Source organism: Dioszegia hungarica (genome assembly GCF_025882075.1).
Source record: "Dioszegia hungarica strain PDD-24b-2 chromosome Unknown MKK02contig_8, whole genome shotgun sequence".
NCBI lineage: Eukaryota > Fungi > Basidiomycota > Tremellomycetes > Tremellales > Bulleribasidiaceae > Dioszegia > Dioszegia hungarica.
In genome coordinates this window covers 2,132,871-2,147,010 of record NW_026515770.1, presented here as the reverse complement: position 1 = coordinate 2,147,010, position 14,140 = coordinate 2,132,871, and the positions used below count along the sequence as shown (strand labels likewise).

The 14,140-nt window shown below is 57.4% G+C and overlaps 5 protein-coding genes across 5 annotated transcripts; 3 read left to right on the top strand and 2 right to left on the bottom strand.

Moving 5' to 3' along the window:
* Window positions 1-55: 55 nt before the first annotated feature.
* MKK02DRAFT_44525 (putative ATP-binding cassette transporter) lies at window positions 56-3,475 on the top strand (the record flags this gene model as incomplete). The annotated part of the gene is made up of 17 exons (XM_053092971.1): window positions 56-270; window positions 317-353; window positions 405-610; window positions 663-774; window positions 826-909; window positions 978-1,051; window positions 1,107-1,232; window positions 1,279-1,329; window positions 1,377-1,604; window positions 1,654-1,898; window positions 1,962-2,152; window positions 2,200-2,387; window positions 2,456-2,602; window positions 2,663-2,671; window positions 2,718-2,897; window positions 2,953-3,069; window positions 3,127-3,475. The coding sequence occupies 17 exons, from the start codon at window positions 56-58 to the stop codon at window positions 3,473-3,475; spliced, it is 2,559 nt and encodes an 852-aa protein (XP_052945607.1).
* A 166-nt stretch (window positions 3,476-3,641) lies between these two features.
* MKK02DRAFT_26724 (uncharacterized protein) lies at window positions 3,642-6,605 on the bottom strand (the record flags this gene model as incomplete). The annotated part of the gene is made up of 7 exons (XM_053087247.1): window positions 3,642-4,300; window positions 4,344-4,652; window positions 4,702-5,056; window positions 5,102-5,197; window positions 5,245-5,351; window positions 5,391-5,943; window positions 6,081-6,605. The coding sequence occupies 7 exons, from the start codon at window positions 6,603-6,605 to the stop codon at window positions 3,642-3,644; spliced, it is 2,604 nt and encodes an 867-aa protein (XP_052945606.1).
* Window positions 6,606-7,411: 806 nt separating this feature from the next.
* MKK02DRAFT_25413 (Pol II transcription elongation factor) lies at window positions 7,412-9,327 on the top strand (the record flags this gene model as incomplete). The annotated part of the gene is made up of 6 exons (XM_053087035.1): window positions 7,412-7,743; window positions 7,797-7,860; window positions 7,912-8,021; window positions 8,079-8,192; window positions 8,236-8,839; window positions 8,884-9,327. 6 exons carry the CDS (start codon window positions 7,412-7,414, stop codon window positions 9,325-9,327), a joined length of 1,668 nt encoding a protein of 555 aa, XP_052945605.1.
* Window positions 9,328-9,986: 659 nt separating this feature from the next.
* Window positions 9,987-11,117, top strand: MKK02DRAFT_33164 (uncharacterized protein; the record flags this gene model as incomplete). Its single annotated transcript, XM_053088664.1, has 4 exons — window positions 9,987-10,067; window positions 10,098-10,770; window positions 10,859-10,945; window positions 11,014-11,117. 4 exons carry the CDS (start codon window positions 9,987-9,989, stop codon window positions 11,115-11,117), a joined length of 945 nt encoding a protein of 314 aa, XP_052945604.1.
* Window positions 11,118-11,490: 373 nt separating this feature from the next.
* MKK02DRAFT_25772 (muniscin domain-containing protein) lies at window positions 11,491-14,071 on the bottom strand (the record flags this gene model as incomplete). Its single annotated transcript, XM_053087087.1, has 4 exons — window positions 11,491-12,843; window positions 12,893-13,164; window positions 13,224-13,734; window positions 13,781-14,071. 4 exons carry the CDS (start codon window positions 14,069-14,071, stop codon window positions 11,491-11,493), a joined length of 2,427 nt encoding a protein of 808 aa, XP_052945603.1.
* Between the last annotated feature and the right edge of the window lie 69 nt (window positions 14,072-14,140).

Below are 14,140 nucleotides of genomic sequence, written 5' to 3'. Positions count from 1 at the left end.
TAGTCTCTACACACACATCGGCAGAGCTGGAGCACTCCGCAATCGAGCCTGGAAGATGTCGTCCCCGCGTGCTCTGTACCCTCCAACTTCGCCAGGCTTCACACGCCGCCGCCAAGCACTCATCGTCGCGCTTATCGCGGTAGCACTCAGCAGGTCCGCTGCGCCGGACGCCTCCAAGGCCGTGTTGGACGCGATATCATTGCGATCATGGCGGGAGGCAAAAGCTAAGGAGAGGGAAGAGAGGCGGCGGAAGCTGCTCGAAACGCCTCTGTACGTGCTCTGCTGTACGACCGAATGGGCTCAAGCTGATGTAGAGGAACACACCGGCTCTGGAACGGAAGATGGTAGATTTGGTGAGCTAGCTTTAGCCTGATCATTATACAAGCCCAAGCTCACTCACTCAGTACATCCCCGATCCCGCTGGTCCCTCCCGGACGCTCCTAGTCCCGCATCGCGGCCGGATATCACGCGTCCGCATAACCCCCACCCCGGCCGAGCTGTACGCGCAGCACCTGTCCCTCTTCCCCCCTCTCCGACCAGGGGAGAAGCTCGGAGTCAATAAGCGGTTTTGGTCCATGCTCGCCGCCGTCCTGAGGGTGGCTTTTCCGAGGTCAGCTCACTCCATCTCCACTTGGTCAGAAGGAGTAAGCTGATGATCGCAGCAAAACTGGGAAAGAGGCGCTTCTGCTTGCGCTGCATACTTTCTTCTTGGTAGTACGGACGGTATTGAGCGTGATGGTGGCTAGGCTAGATGGACGGATTGTGCGGGACTTGGTGAGCGCAGCTGTCGAGAGCATTGATGGCTCTTAAAGCTGACTGTTCTAGGTCTCTGCGAACGGAAAAGGCTTCATCAGAGGTCTGGGATGGTGGTTTGCTTTGGCACTGCCAAGCACATATACCAATGCTATGGTATGCTCAGCCGCTGGCGTGACCGCCATTGGCGAAATAGTCATGAAGCAAACAGCTGACAGTGACAGATCCGCTTCTTGGAGCGCAAACTTGCTTTGGCCTTCCGCACAAATCTGACCCGATATATACATGATCTTTACCTGTAGGCTGCTAGCTTCGCACCTCCGACTGTCGAATGCAGAAGCTGATCAGCCTAGGAACGACAAGCTGAACTACTACAAGTTTGGACTGGGTCTGGGCGCTGTTTCTGCCGGACCCCCGACGGGAGACGGGAAGAAGGGAGGTGCCGAAGCGTCAGAAGCTGCAGCGGGCGGGGCCGACCAGTACATCCCTTACTATAAGCAAAAACGGGCTCAAGCTGACACTCAGGCTCATTACTACTGATCTCGCGAGATTCTGCGACGCTCTGGCTGCACTATAGTAAGCTGAGTAGTGCGGTCCGCGTTCTAGCCAGCTGACTTACGCAGCGGTAACATGGGGAAGCCCTTCCTCGATATGGTCATCTTCACATCCCAGCTCGCGGCTGGCCTCGGACCCCTCGGCACAATAGGCCTCTTCGCCAACTATGGCTTCACGGCGTGGATTCTCCGTAAAGCGACACCGGCATTTGGTAAGATGGCTGCAGTCGAAGCGAGGCTGGAGGGAGAGTACCGCGCGGGCCTGGGCCGGATAGGTAGGGATGGAGAAGAAGTAGCGTGAGTTGAGAGTGGCTTCTGACGCAGCCAATATCAAGCTGACCCCCAGCTTTTATAACGGCGGCGCGAGAGAAAAGGCCATCCTGACAGAAGCGTACCAAAAGCTTAAACATCACGTCCATGCAGTCTTCAAGGTCCGGATACCGTACGGTATGACGGAGGACTTTGTGATCAAGTATCTGTGGTCGGCGGTGGGTTATGGGTTGATGTCGATCCCGATCTTGTTCCCTGCTCAGCGGGATGGTGAGGTGCGGACTGGAGGGTTGCAGGATGAGGTAGCGCACCGGACAGAGAGTGAGTTATGATCTTCAAAGAACTCGATTCAGTTCCGAGTCAAGGCAAGCTGACCCTTGGTAGGTTACGTCTCGAACAGACGGCTCTTGCTTTCTCTCGCGGACGCCGGTGGGCGTCTCATGTACTCGGGTAAGGACCTAGCGGAGCTATCGGGATATACGAGCCGAGTCTACTCGCTTCTCGCATCTCTTCATGCGCTCGACAATGGGATCTACCAACCAAACCCGCGGCCAGAAACACTTCCTCCTCAACAGGTCAGCTATCTGCTCGGCAGCGGATTTGAATCAGCTGATATGAGTAGGAGTTCTACGATATGGCGGGAGTTGCCGGTCGAGTCATCCTCGGTGCGGATCATCTACTGCTGAAGGGCGTACCGGTCGTAGCTCCCGCTGGAGGCGCAGCTGGGGCTGAACGAGGTGGAGAGGAGTTGATTCGCATTTTGGATCTGAGGGTAGAGAAGGGGCAACATACGCTCATTACCGGACCAAAGTCAGTTCCCTTGATTCGGCTCGTCTTCGTGTTGTCACGATACCAAAGCTCGGAGCTGACTCGATCAGTGGCGTGGGCAAGACATCTATCGCGCGGATAGTGGCGCAGCTTTGGCCGGTTTGGTCGGGATTGATGGAGCGGCCACTACATGGCGAGGGAGGGATTTTCTTCTTGCCTCAGAGGCCATACCTCAGTATTGGCAGTTTGCGGGATCAGTAAGTTCAGCTACGAGTATCTGGAGCGCTTTCCTTGCGTGGACATAGCTGATATCTCAGGGTCATCTAGTGGGTCAGGCAATACTGTGCGTACGCAGACCAGCTGACATTCCAGTCCGCACACATACGCCGAGATGAAGTCTCGCGGGCGCACCGACGCCGAGCTAGCCGATATCCTCGAGCACGTCCACCTCGCCTACCTGCCCGCGCGTGAAGGGGGATGGGAGACCCGCAAAGAATGGAAAGATGTCTTGTCGGGCGGAGAGAAGCAGCGGATGGGGATGGCTAGGCTGTTGTGAGTTCAGCTGTACAGATCGTACGATGGTGCTTCCGAAAGCTGATAAATCCAGCTACCACCGGCCAGCTTATGCTATCCTGGACGAATGCACCTCGGCGGTGTCGTCAGATGTCGAGGGGTTGATGTATGAGCATGCGAAGAGTATGGGCGTCACGCTGGTGACTATCTCGTGAGTTAACGACATGATCACCTTGGATCTGAGGAGGTTGTCCAGCTGACTTTTGAGCCACCGCCCATCCCTGTTGAAATACCATAATCGCCACCTCCGTCTAGGCGAGTCTCAGACTGCCGCCCCCGGCTCCCCACTCGCCTCCACCTCCTCTCTCAATCTCAACGCCATGCGTATGGGTATGGGACTCGGCATGTCCTCTGCCCTCTCTGCTCTTGACTCGGAGCAGCAATTGCCCCAGAGCCAAGGATGGCAGTTGACCGTTCTGGACGATAAAGCTACCAAGGAGGAGGTGCTGGAGTTGGACGGTGAGCTGGAGAGGCTGGAGAGGGTATTGGGAACTGAGGTGGGGGAGTGGGAGCGGCGGTTGGGAGAGATCAATGAGGAGCTGAAGGGGAAGAAGTAGCTTGGTGAGGGGGCTTGCAAGGCCGAGGACCTGGAATCGGAGTTGTAGCCATGTAAATCAGTTTGTACTAGGACTCTCTGCATACGTCGTGAATATACGTGAAACTAAAGCACTCAAGATTATGATAGCTGCTACAAACAAAATCCCTCCTTCTCCGACGAAACCCCTAGTCCAGCTCGGCATGCGCCACCTGCTGACCCGCCTTGGCCACCGCGCTCCTCAACCTGGCCGCCCTTCCCTCTACATCATCCAGCATCCGCATCAACTCGCTGACCTCGCTCTGGGGATCCGCGTGGCCCTTGTGCCCCATCTTCACTCCGCCCGACTGCTCCAATAACAGCCTGACCACCTCGGACAGCTCATTCTCCCTCCCTGCCCTCCTTGCCAGCCGTTCGGGCGCGCGTTCCCTGAACGCAAAGTAGGTATACACGTTCGACGCCAGCAAGAGAAGGATGAACGTCCCGAGAATGACCTCCTTCCCGACTGGCAAGTCGCTAAGGAGGTCCCCGACGCTGCTAAAGACCGTGGAGAGTCCGGAACCGATAGCGCCGAAACCGCCGAGGACGGTATCGATCCCGCCCGAGATGAAGCCCTTGTCGTCGTCCATTCGCTTCTTGCGGTTCTTGGCAGCGTATGCCTCCGCCTCGGTCTGCGTCTCGCCGTCCGCCGCACCGACAGCTTTGGCCGTCGCGTCGTCGTCGTCCGCCCCTTCGCCCTCGGGCGCGCCGAATTCGGTCTGGTGCTCCTTCATGTACTTCCGAATGGCAGCGGCGAGATCGTTCTGGTACTGCTTCTGCCCGTCGATACAGGATTTCTCAATGATACCTGCCCATCAGCTAATGCTCTTCTCTCAGCCGAATCGACTCACCCTTGACCCAGGACTTCCCAGTCCACTCCACCGTAGTCGTCACGACCACCTTGGTCGAGTTTGCACCCGCCCACATCAGACACGTCCGGGTCTTGACGCTGAACACTCCGCCGGAAGGCACGTCCGGCGTCTTGGTGGTAGTGATGGTACTGATGTACGAGTCCTCGTCGTAGTGGTCCTGCTCATCCACGATGTGGCACTTGGTCTGCTTGGGGCCAATGGAGCCGTTCAGGGGCTTGATGTAGGACATGGTGCGCGTGAGGAGCTTATCGCCTTCCTTGATGGGCTTCCAGTCCGACATCTCCAGCTCTGATTCGTCAGCTGCATTTCCCATCACGATCAGGCGCAAGTAGCTCACCACGCAACTTCTGATCCTCAGTGAGGAACGTCTTGACCCATTCACTCGCAAACATCAAATTGTAGATCTTCTCCGGCGTGCTGGACAGGGTCGTCTCCAGCGCAGTCTCAGAGTAGTGCTTTCCATCCTTGCCGCATGTGCACTTGGTCGGCGAGTGCCCTTTCCCGCCATCCACGGCGCCCTTGGCCGTCTCGTTCGTGGGGCTGTCGCCTGCGTCCGTCCCGGCAATAGAGGCGGGGCGAGAGGTGGTAGCGAGCGAGAGGGACGACATGACGGCATTGGGATTGCAGAGCCGCCAAATATTCATCATGACGTCGTACGTCGTGTCGCGCGAGAGGAACGAGGCGAAGGTGTACTGATCGTCAGCATAGGAATGTGGTGCTCCTGATTATGGACATACCTTCTCCTTCCCGGTCGAGATGCCGATAGCGTTGGGAATGACCAGGGCAGTCATCTTCTTCTCGACAAGTCGGATCTCGTTGAAAGGTACGACGACCTGCGTCGTCAGCTCAGCTTCTCCAGGGGTCTCAAGCGGAGGCTTACGTCGGTGACCCAGCCAAAGATATTGGCGTGGAAGCAGATGTGGTTCTCCGAGACGTACAGCCGACCTTGAACAAGGATATCCTTGGACAGCGCACATCCGTAGTCTGCTATTAGCTAGAGCTCAACCATTGACGGCGAATGCTCACCTTCGATGAGATAATCCCCCTCGTCGACAGTCGGGAACAACGCATGGAAATCCGCATTCCGTCTGTTGCTCGCGACCGCAAACCCGGTAACCGGCAGGTCATCATCCAGCTCGCTCCCCGAATCATCCTCGTCCTCTTCGTCATCGTCATACGCATACCGCGAACTACTGTCCCCGGTGGTATTGTGTGCGCTCCGAAGCGAATGACGTTTGCTCTGAGCGTCGTCAGGGGTAGAAGACGAGTGACCCAGACCGCTGATGCTGTGCCCGGCCTTCTCGACGATGGCTGAAGCGATACTTTTGGCTTTGCCCGAGCTCGTCGACATCCGCCGACTACGCTTCTCCTTGTCCATACTGCGCTTGCTGGCCTTTTCCGGCTTGACGTCAAGATGGGTGGGCGAGAGTTTGGGGGAGGACCCGCCTTTCAAACGCGAAATGATGGAGCTGCTGCGTGCCTTGCGCGTCTCCGGGTCTACGCTAAGATCCGACGGGTCGCGGGCGGTGGAGGTGTGAGGAGAGAGGTTGGTAGGAGCTGATGCGACCGAGATGTTGGACTTGGAATCACGACGAGGCGCGATAGGGGGCGCGAGGGGCGGTTCCGGCTTTGCCGTGAGTGGTTCGTCGGGGATGGAGTTTGATGAGTCCTACTTGGTCAGCTCGCAAGCTCGAGGTCGGGAGTGGATCCACTAACCGATGAGGTTGAGTAAAGCTCGTGTGCTTGCGTCCCTAATCCAAGACCGAGGCCTTTAGATCTACGGTCTGGACTGTCTCTCCCTGGAGACGAGCTGAAGCTGCGGGGACTGTTGGACCCGGGATCGGTAAGGACGAGCTTGGGCGTTCCGAACGGCTGACTCCCTTTGCTAGCTGAGTCAGGCAGGTCAAGCGCGAGGTGCTTGCTTGGGCTCGGGGTGAGAGTCCCGATGTTTTGCCCGCTAATCTGTTTTCCGAGAGGAGAGAGCGGTGGGGCTTTGCCTTCGCCAAACTCTTCGATAAAGTGACTACCGGAGAGGGTCGTGCGACCAGACGAAGGGCCGAGCGAGCTGGATTTGGAGTGCGAAGGGGAATTGGACGAAAGGACGGTGTGTGACTCGTCGTCCGATCCTGAACCTTGATCTGAAGAGCGCGAGTGGATAGGGATGGGCGAGGAGATATTGGGAGGGGTATCGTCTGACGACGTGGAGGCAGCGCGCTTGAATCTTGCTAGGATCTTGGACATGGGGATGATGGAGAGTGGGCAGGCTGTACAAAGGATGAAGCGAGCCGAGAGACAGGGGTATAACAGAGAGGCTGGAGCGATGACCCGCCGAGTCATTGCCGTGGATTCCAGCGGTTACGTCGCTACGTCACTGCCCGAGCCAGGCACGGGCCAGACCTTCGCAGCTAGACCTGACAGCGTCCGCGTCATATGCTTATCATCAGGAGCTAGCGAGCGCCTGCTGCGCAGCCTGGGCTCCTCGATACAAGAAGATGTGGCCTGCCACGGCAGGCGAAGCAGCACAAGGGAGGAGCAGCTTCATGACAGCGAAAGAGCGCGCGCAGAAGAGGCTACAGCTGGGTCCTTCTGATGAAGCCTAGCTCGGTCCTCTTTTCGCAGACCTTTCTAGCTAGGGACGAAGTAGCCAAGCAATCCATACAGGACATCAAGCAATATAGGAAGCTATGTGACCCCCCAACTCATAGATTATGAATCTCCCGGCGGGCCAAAGAAGCGTCCTTGGCGAGTTCGATCTGAGATGACCACTTTCGAGTATTAACGATGAGCGACTGTCGACTCGTTCTACGCGCACCGCGAGGGTGAGCAAGAGGTAGCGAACGAGGGTCGTGCAGGGTCTCTGTATTGAAAATATGAAGAAGAAAGAGAAGAGACGCTGGGGGAATTTGGCGGGTGGCAGCTTGCAGGTTGAGGTTGAGTGACGTGGCATTCCTCGGTGCCTGGCTCAGTGATCCTCTTGATCCAACACTGGTGTGGAAGAACTGTTGACAATGCTACAAGTACCATATGTTGTCCTCTAGCAGCCCAAGATGATCGAAACACAGGCAGAACGACACCTCCTCTGCGTATCAGCCATCGTCAGAGACCTCATCGCGTCTCACAATGCTTCCTCGTCCTCAAAGACATCGACCGACCCGCCAAATCTCAATACCCTCCGCATGAAATATGCCAAAAAGTACAGCCTCTCCGCTGTGCCTCGGCTCACCGATGTCCTCGCTGCGGTGCCGGAGGAATGGAAGGAGCGGCTGAGAGGATGGCTAAGGGCCAAGCCCGTCAGGACGGCGAGTGGGGTGGCGGTCGTGGCGGTCATGTGCAAGCCGCATCGGTGTCCACATGTGGCCATGACGGGGAACATTTGCGTGTAAGCTGGACACCTATCCTATCAGAAAGAGGGGATGGAGGGCTGATTGGTAGTTACTGCCCAGGAGGACCGGACTCAGACTTCGAGTACTCGACGCAGTCGTATACAGGATACGAGGTGAGCTGACAGCTGAGTTCTCTTTTTGAAGAGCTGGAGCTGACACGGCAGCCTACCTCAATGCGAGCGATCCGAGCTCGGTACGATCCATATGAGCAGACTCGGGGACGAGTAGACCAGCTCCGAGGTCTAGGGCATAGTGTCGATAAGGTGGAAATGATGTGAGCTGTTCTGGCTGTTCCCATTGATCGTGGAAGAGCAGTTTGCTGACCCAGCAGCATCATGGGCGGTACCTTCATGTCTATGGCGGAGGACTATCGTCACAAGTTCATCGCCGGACTACACAACGCGCTGAGCGGTCATACCAGCGAGGATGTAGACGAGGCTGTTCGGTATGTGTCTCCAACTTACACCCTGGACACAGCTGATAGGCAGCTTCTCGGAGCAGAGCAAGGTCAAGTGTGTCGGGATCACCATCGAGACTCGACCCGACTACTGTCTCCGCCCCCATCTGAGCCAGATGCTCCGGTACGGCTGCACCCGCCTTGAGATCGGTGTTCAATCAGTCTACGAGGACGTCGCCCGGGACACCAATCGCGGCCATACCGTGCGCGCCGTCTCCGAGTCATTCCACATGAGCAAGGACGCCGGGTACAAGATTGTCGCGCACATGATGCCCGATCTTCCCAATTGCGGCGCCGAGCGGGATATATGGCAGTTCCAGGAATTCTTCGAGAACCCCGCATTCCGGTCGGACGGGCTCAAGCTGTATCCGACACTCGTGATTCGGGGGACGGGACTGTATGAGCTTTGGCGGACGGGAAAGTACAAGAACTATCCCCCGAACGCGCTGGTGGATATTGTGGCGAGAATCATGGCGCTGGTGCCGCCATGGACGAGGGTGTATCGGGTGCAGAGGGATATCCCGATGCCGCTGGTTTCGTCGGGCGTGGAGAATGGGAATCTGAGGGAGTTGGCGCTGGCGAGGATGAAGGACTTTGGGGCGGAGTGTAGAGATGTACGGTATAGGGAGGTCGGCGTGAGTTATGACATCCCCAACCTCGGTGTCTAGCTGACCCCTAGCTACACGAGATCCATCACCGTATCCGCCCCCAAGACCTCGAGCTCCTCCGGCGCGACTACGCCGCCAATGGCGGATGGGAGACTTTCCTCTCCTACGAAGACCCCGCTCAAGACATCCTCGTCGGTCTCCTCCGTCTCCGCAAGTGCTCCGAGGAGGGGACGTTCCGCAAAGAACTGGTCGGGATGAAAGGGGGCTGCAGTCTCGTCCGCGAGCTGCACGTGTATGGTACGGCGGCACCGGTACATTCGCGGGATCCCAAGAAGTTTCAGCATCAGGGGATAGGGACGTTGCTTATGGAGGAGGCGGAGCGGATTGCGCGGGAAGAGCATGGGAGCGGAAGGATAGCGGTCATTTCGGGCGTGGGGACGAGGGACTACTATCGGAGGATGGGTTACAGCCTGGATGGGCCGTATATGGTCAAGGACCTGTTGTACGATGACTAGATGATATCTTAGGTGATTGCGGGCGGATTTACGTCCCTGACCCCGCTTTGGGACTCTGCTAGGGAGACGAAGCTCAGGAGTGCTGTATGTCTATCTGCAGTGAATGTTCAGCATCCCGTGGGCGGTAGAGATGCCTTCCCGTATACTACTGCTTGACAGTAAAGGCTAGTGAGACGACACTAATGTCCGGCGAAACGCGCCCCTGAATGATCTTCCTTTCAGATCGGGGCTGTGCATACTCACTCCTCCCACACGTACTAAGGCTGTGCAAAGAGTACAGCTCTGACCTGAGTACGTCGAGGAGTGTATCAAGGGTGGGTCTGTTTGAGGCCAGCTTCAACTGAGGACTTGCTCAAACTCCGAAAACTACTCAGACTCCACTCAAAGACTTCTAGGCAGCGATGCCCGACCTGTGACTGTTTCACTCCTCTAATTCGCCCTCCGCCCGAAGGCGTGCGACCGCAGCACGGCTGATAAGAAGACCGACCAACAGACGACTTGACTCGTCAACCCTCTCTTTCCACTATCCCTGATCACATTCTAAGCCAGGGCGAAGATCCTATCCCGCTTTTCCTCCTGTTCTATCTTTACCATATCCACAAATTCAGCAGGGCATTCTTCCTACAATCTCACCCCTTTGGCCAGCTCATTATTCCGATATGGCCAACAACAGCCCCGTTGACTTGTCTGATCTGACCTTCACGAACGGGGTCGTCTATTCGCGGCCTTCCGTCAGGTTTGTGAGCAACTTGCATCCTTCTACGAACCAGGCGATTCTGCTGCGGGGCGTACGGTGCGTGAAGTGCAACAGCGAACACTCCTTCGCCGATGTACCTGTCGATTACCCATCGGCGACCGATCCGCTTGCCACGTTGCAAGGTCGGCTGGTCTGCGATACCACTTCGTGCGCTACCTCCTCTGCGGTACCACTGTGTCTCATCCCGCCCGACATGGGAGGAGCCGCGAGGACCTACCTACATACCAATTGTCCGGCCCGCACCGATATCTGCGTTTCTCAAAAGCTACAGACAGATCTGCGCCACGCCCTCGTCGAGCTGGACAGCACGGACGCCCTCAAGCTTGAAACGACCGCCATCTTTACCGACGAGACCGGTTACCTTTGGCAATTTTTCCCTTCTGGAGGTCAGCAGGCATCCGACCCGACCCTCTGCCCTACATGCAAGACCGGCGCCGATCCCCGCACACACACCTTGACGTGGATAGACGGAAGTTTCATGCAGCGTTGCTCGACAGATCCCATTCTCCTCAAGGGACGGCTGCTACTCGACATGGAATCTCCGAAGACAGCCACATTTCATGCGCTCGCTGTTCAGGACCCATACATCTCTGACCCTTCTACTCTCACACATGACAAGACCGGTGCGTGCCCTCTGGACTCGATCAAAGACCGGGTCAGGAACGCTACGAGAGCTTTCTCCACAGGTATGTTTGTTGGCTTGGTAAGGTTAAACCATCCCACTTTCGGCGGGGTGGTTATCAGACAGTGAACGGGGATGAGACTCGTGGATAGTAGTCAGTCAGCCCCAGTATGGAGTGTGCCCGGCCCGTCCACCTTTCTTTGGGTACAACAATTCAAGAGAATCTCGCACTTTTGAAGGTCTGTCTTGTTCTGATCAGCTTGAGTAGGGAGAGAAACCATAATCAGTATCAGCGATGTGATTTCAGCATGTAGATCCCCATCGTGCTTTGCAGCGGTTATGATTCCGGTCGTCCTTGTCCCTGTTTACAGCCCACTCATTTTCTCACATCCCGGAACATCACTCACCTGAAGGTTCTCAGCTTCGGGTTCGTACCCGTGCATGTATACTTACTTACCTTTCCTCTCCAGCTACGCAATAAGCGGGCAGCCAGAAGACGTTTTCTAGCGGAGCGCGGAATCAGTACCGCACAGCCACCTAGCGTGAGCAAAGTTGTGGGTTAGGCTAGTCAGCACTCATCATACTGCCCACATCCCCCTGACACCTCTATGCCCCTCGCAGCGCACGTTACTTTACCTGAGGGGGAAGACCTGGTCGTATATTGGTCCCGCCAGGACTAACATCAGTCTGGCTGTTAAGCCTATTAGCCTCAACCCAATTAGACTCATATCAGTATTACAACGCGCCTGCACCGTATAAATGCATTCCAAGCTCCTACATAAATTCAACTGATGACCGCCTCTGCAAGATATTTTCCAGTTGACAACCCCTTTGTCACCTCCTCAAACTTCCACCCTTCGGCCCCGACAACCTCAATCCCTATCCCACTCGCCAGTACCCCTTCCGCCGCCCAGCTCGCCAACACACCTTGCGGCCTCAACACCTCGCCCGCCTCCGACGTGAACTTGGCAATGATCTTCCCTTCTCCACCCTGCACCGCTCCCATATCCCACGTCATGCGCCGTGTAGAAGGGGACCAGACCCCTCCGGCCGGTTTCGCCTGGACATTGGAGACGGCCGGTCCTGGCTCAAACGCCGCATTGAACGAGAGACCGCTCATGCTTCCCGACGAGACGTGATCGGGGTTTGACCGATAGTTGAGGATCATGCGCGTCTCGCCGTCTTTGCAGAGGAAAGACGGCTCGAGGATGAGGGGAAGCGCCGACTTTTCCGTTCCGGCCGAAACGTGCACCTGGTACTTGAAGAGCAGGGTGCCTTTGGGTGACGCCTTGCCCGACGACCCAGCGAGCGTCTCCGAATTGAGAAGATACTCTCCGGGCTTGTCGGGTACCTGCGCCAGATACTGCGGGTTCGGGGCGATCTTTTCCAGCCGCTCGAAAGCGTCGAGGCGGATGTGGATGGGACCGTGTGAGGTGGCGCCGCGCAGACCGAGGTGAATTTCCCCGGTGATTTGGAGCCGCTGGACCTCGCCCGCCCGCATAATGACGTTGATGGCCTCGGTGATGTTGGCCCGAAGACCTTGGCCGGTTGCGACGGGCATGGAAGGCGCCGAGAGGCCGGGCGAGTCGAATGGGTTGTTGGAGAGGGATGCAAGGGATCCCTGACGGGGAGTGGCTGCCATGGCGTTCATACCGTTGACGCTGGCGGAGGGGGAGGTGGGAGAATCCATAGTCTCTGGCTCTTCCGAAGTAGGACTGACGCCGTTGAAGCCAAACATGGTATTCCGGACGTCTCGCCGTCCGCGCGTAGTGTTCCGCCGAGAAGGCTGCTGAGGAGGAAGTTGGAGCGTCTGCTGCATCTTCTGCAAGGCGGCTTGACGCTCCTCCTCACTTTCCTGGATCGGAGCGGAGGTCATGGCCATGTTGCCCCGGCTGAACGAGGCGCCACCAAGGGTTTCTTGCGATTCCGATGGGGATGCGTCTAAGGTTTGCGCGAAGGACGATGACGCGGGCGTGGCGGAGGTGGGTTCCATTGGCGGCGCCAGTCCGTTAGATTTGGAGGGGACGATAGATGCAGCTTTTGTAGCAGAGAGGGGGATATCGTCCTCGTCCGGCTCGTCCCAGAGCGAGCGGTGTCGATCCGGCGGGGGTACCGAGAAGCCCTCCTCATCAACCGGCTATTCACTGTCAGCTATGTCCACCCAGGCTGGTTTCACATCAGCTCACCCTCTCGCTGATTGCCCGCTCAGAAGGCCTGTCCTCGCTGATCGACTCGACAGGCTCATCCCTCAGCTGGACGGAAGTAGCGTTGCTGTTGCTCCTCCCTCGTGCGAGGGTCTTGGATCGACCCAGCATTGACTTGAGACCGCCGCCGAAGGACGAGGGTGGCGGTGCGGGCGATGAGACGGCGCCGCTGGAGGAGCCGTTCTGCCTGAAGGCTGGCCGAGGGGTAAAGTCCGAAGCGTTGGTAGCCGATGATACTGTTCGGTCCATCCGGGCTGGAAGTCAGCTTTTTGCTCACGGATATGGGCTGTGTCGGACTTACGAGTACCTCCACTAACGAACGACGGCGCCGCACCAAACGAAGGCGCTGCGCTACCCGCCCTACTTCCTCCGCCCGCCCCACCACCCAGCTTCTGTCCCACCGCCATGACCTCATCTCCCGTCTCCCACCCTAGCAAGTTCCCGACGCTCCTCTCTGCCCGCTCCCCATCCCGCACCGCCATATCTCCCTTGATCGTTCCCCATCGCACCACAATCTCCTTGAGCGTACTCAGCCGCTGCTCATCCAGCCGCTGGTACGTTGTGTACACCATTGGCGAGAGTGACGAGAGTGACTGCGTCAACTGGTTGAGCTCCTGTTGATACGCATCCGCCTTGCCGGCCTTCTTTCCGGCTGCCTTGTCGAGCTTTGCCGAGACTTTCTCGTAGTCTTTGAGATTCTTGTCGAGGGAGGAGTCTTGCTCTCCAACCCGGCGCCAAGCGACGATCTTGCTCGGTAGCTCACGGATGGGCTGCTCAAAGTCCGTCTTCAGCAGAGCTGACAGGGTCGAGTGCGAGGTCGAGGTCTGCCAAGTCAGTTCGGCTCCGAGGTTTTCGAGCGTAAGAGCTGACCTCCGCAAGATCAGACACCATGGCTTCCCATAGCTTGGCCTCTCCGCCTCCCCGCTCCCACTCCGTCCCGTTCTTGGGAAGCAACCCCCCGTTCTCCGCCGTCCTAGCGAGCTTTGCCAGCCCGTCGGCATACTGCTGCTCTATCGCAGCACGCTGCTTGAACAGATCCGCCAGAGCATTGACGTGCGAGGTGGACCCGGCTAGTCTGCGTTGCAGCGCAGTGAGGAGCGGCCGGGGTGCCGAGGGGAGGAACGAGTTGACCCAGGTATCTTCCGGTAGCATGCCGGACATGGCGGGTTGATGAGCTTGAGGCTGGGCCTAGCCTTGATTTTCCCGTAAATATGAAAGCTGCTGATGAAG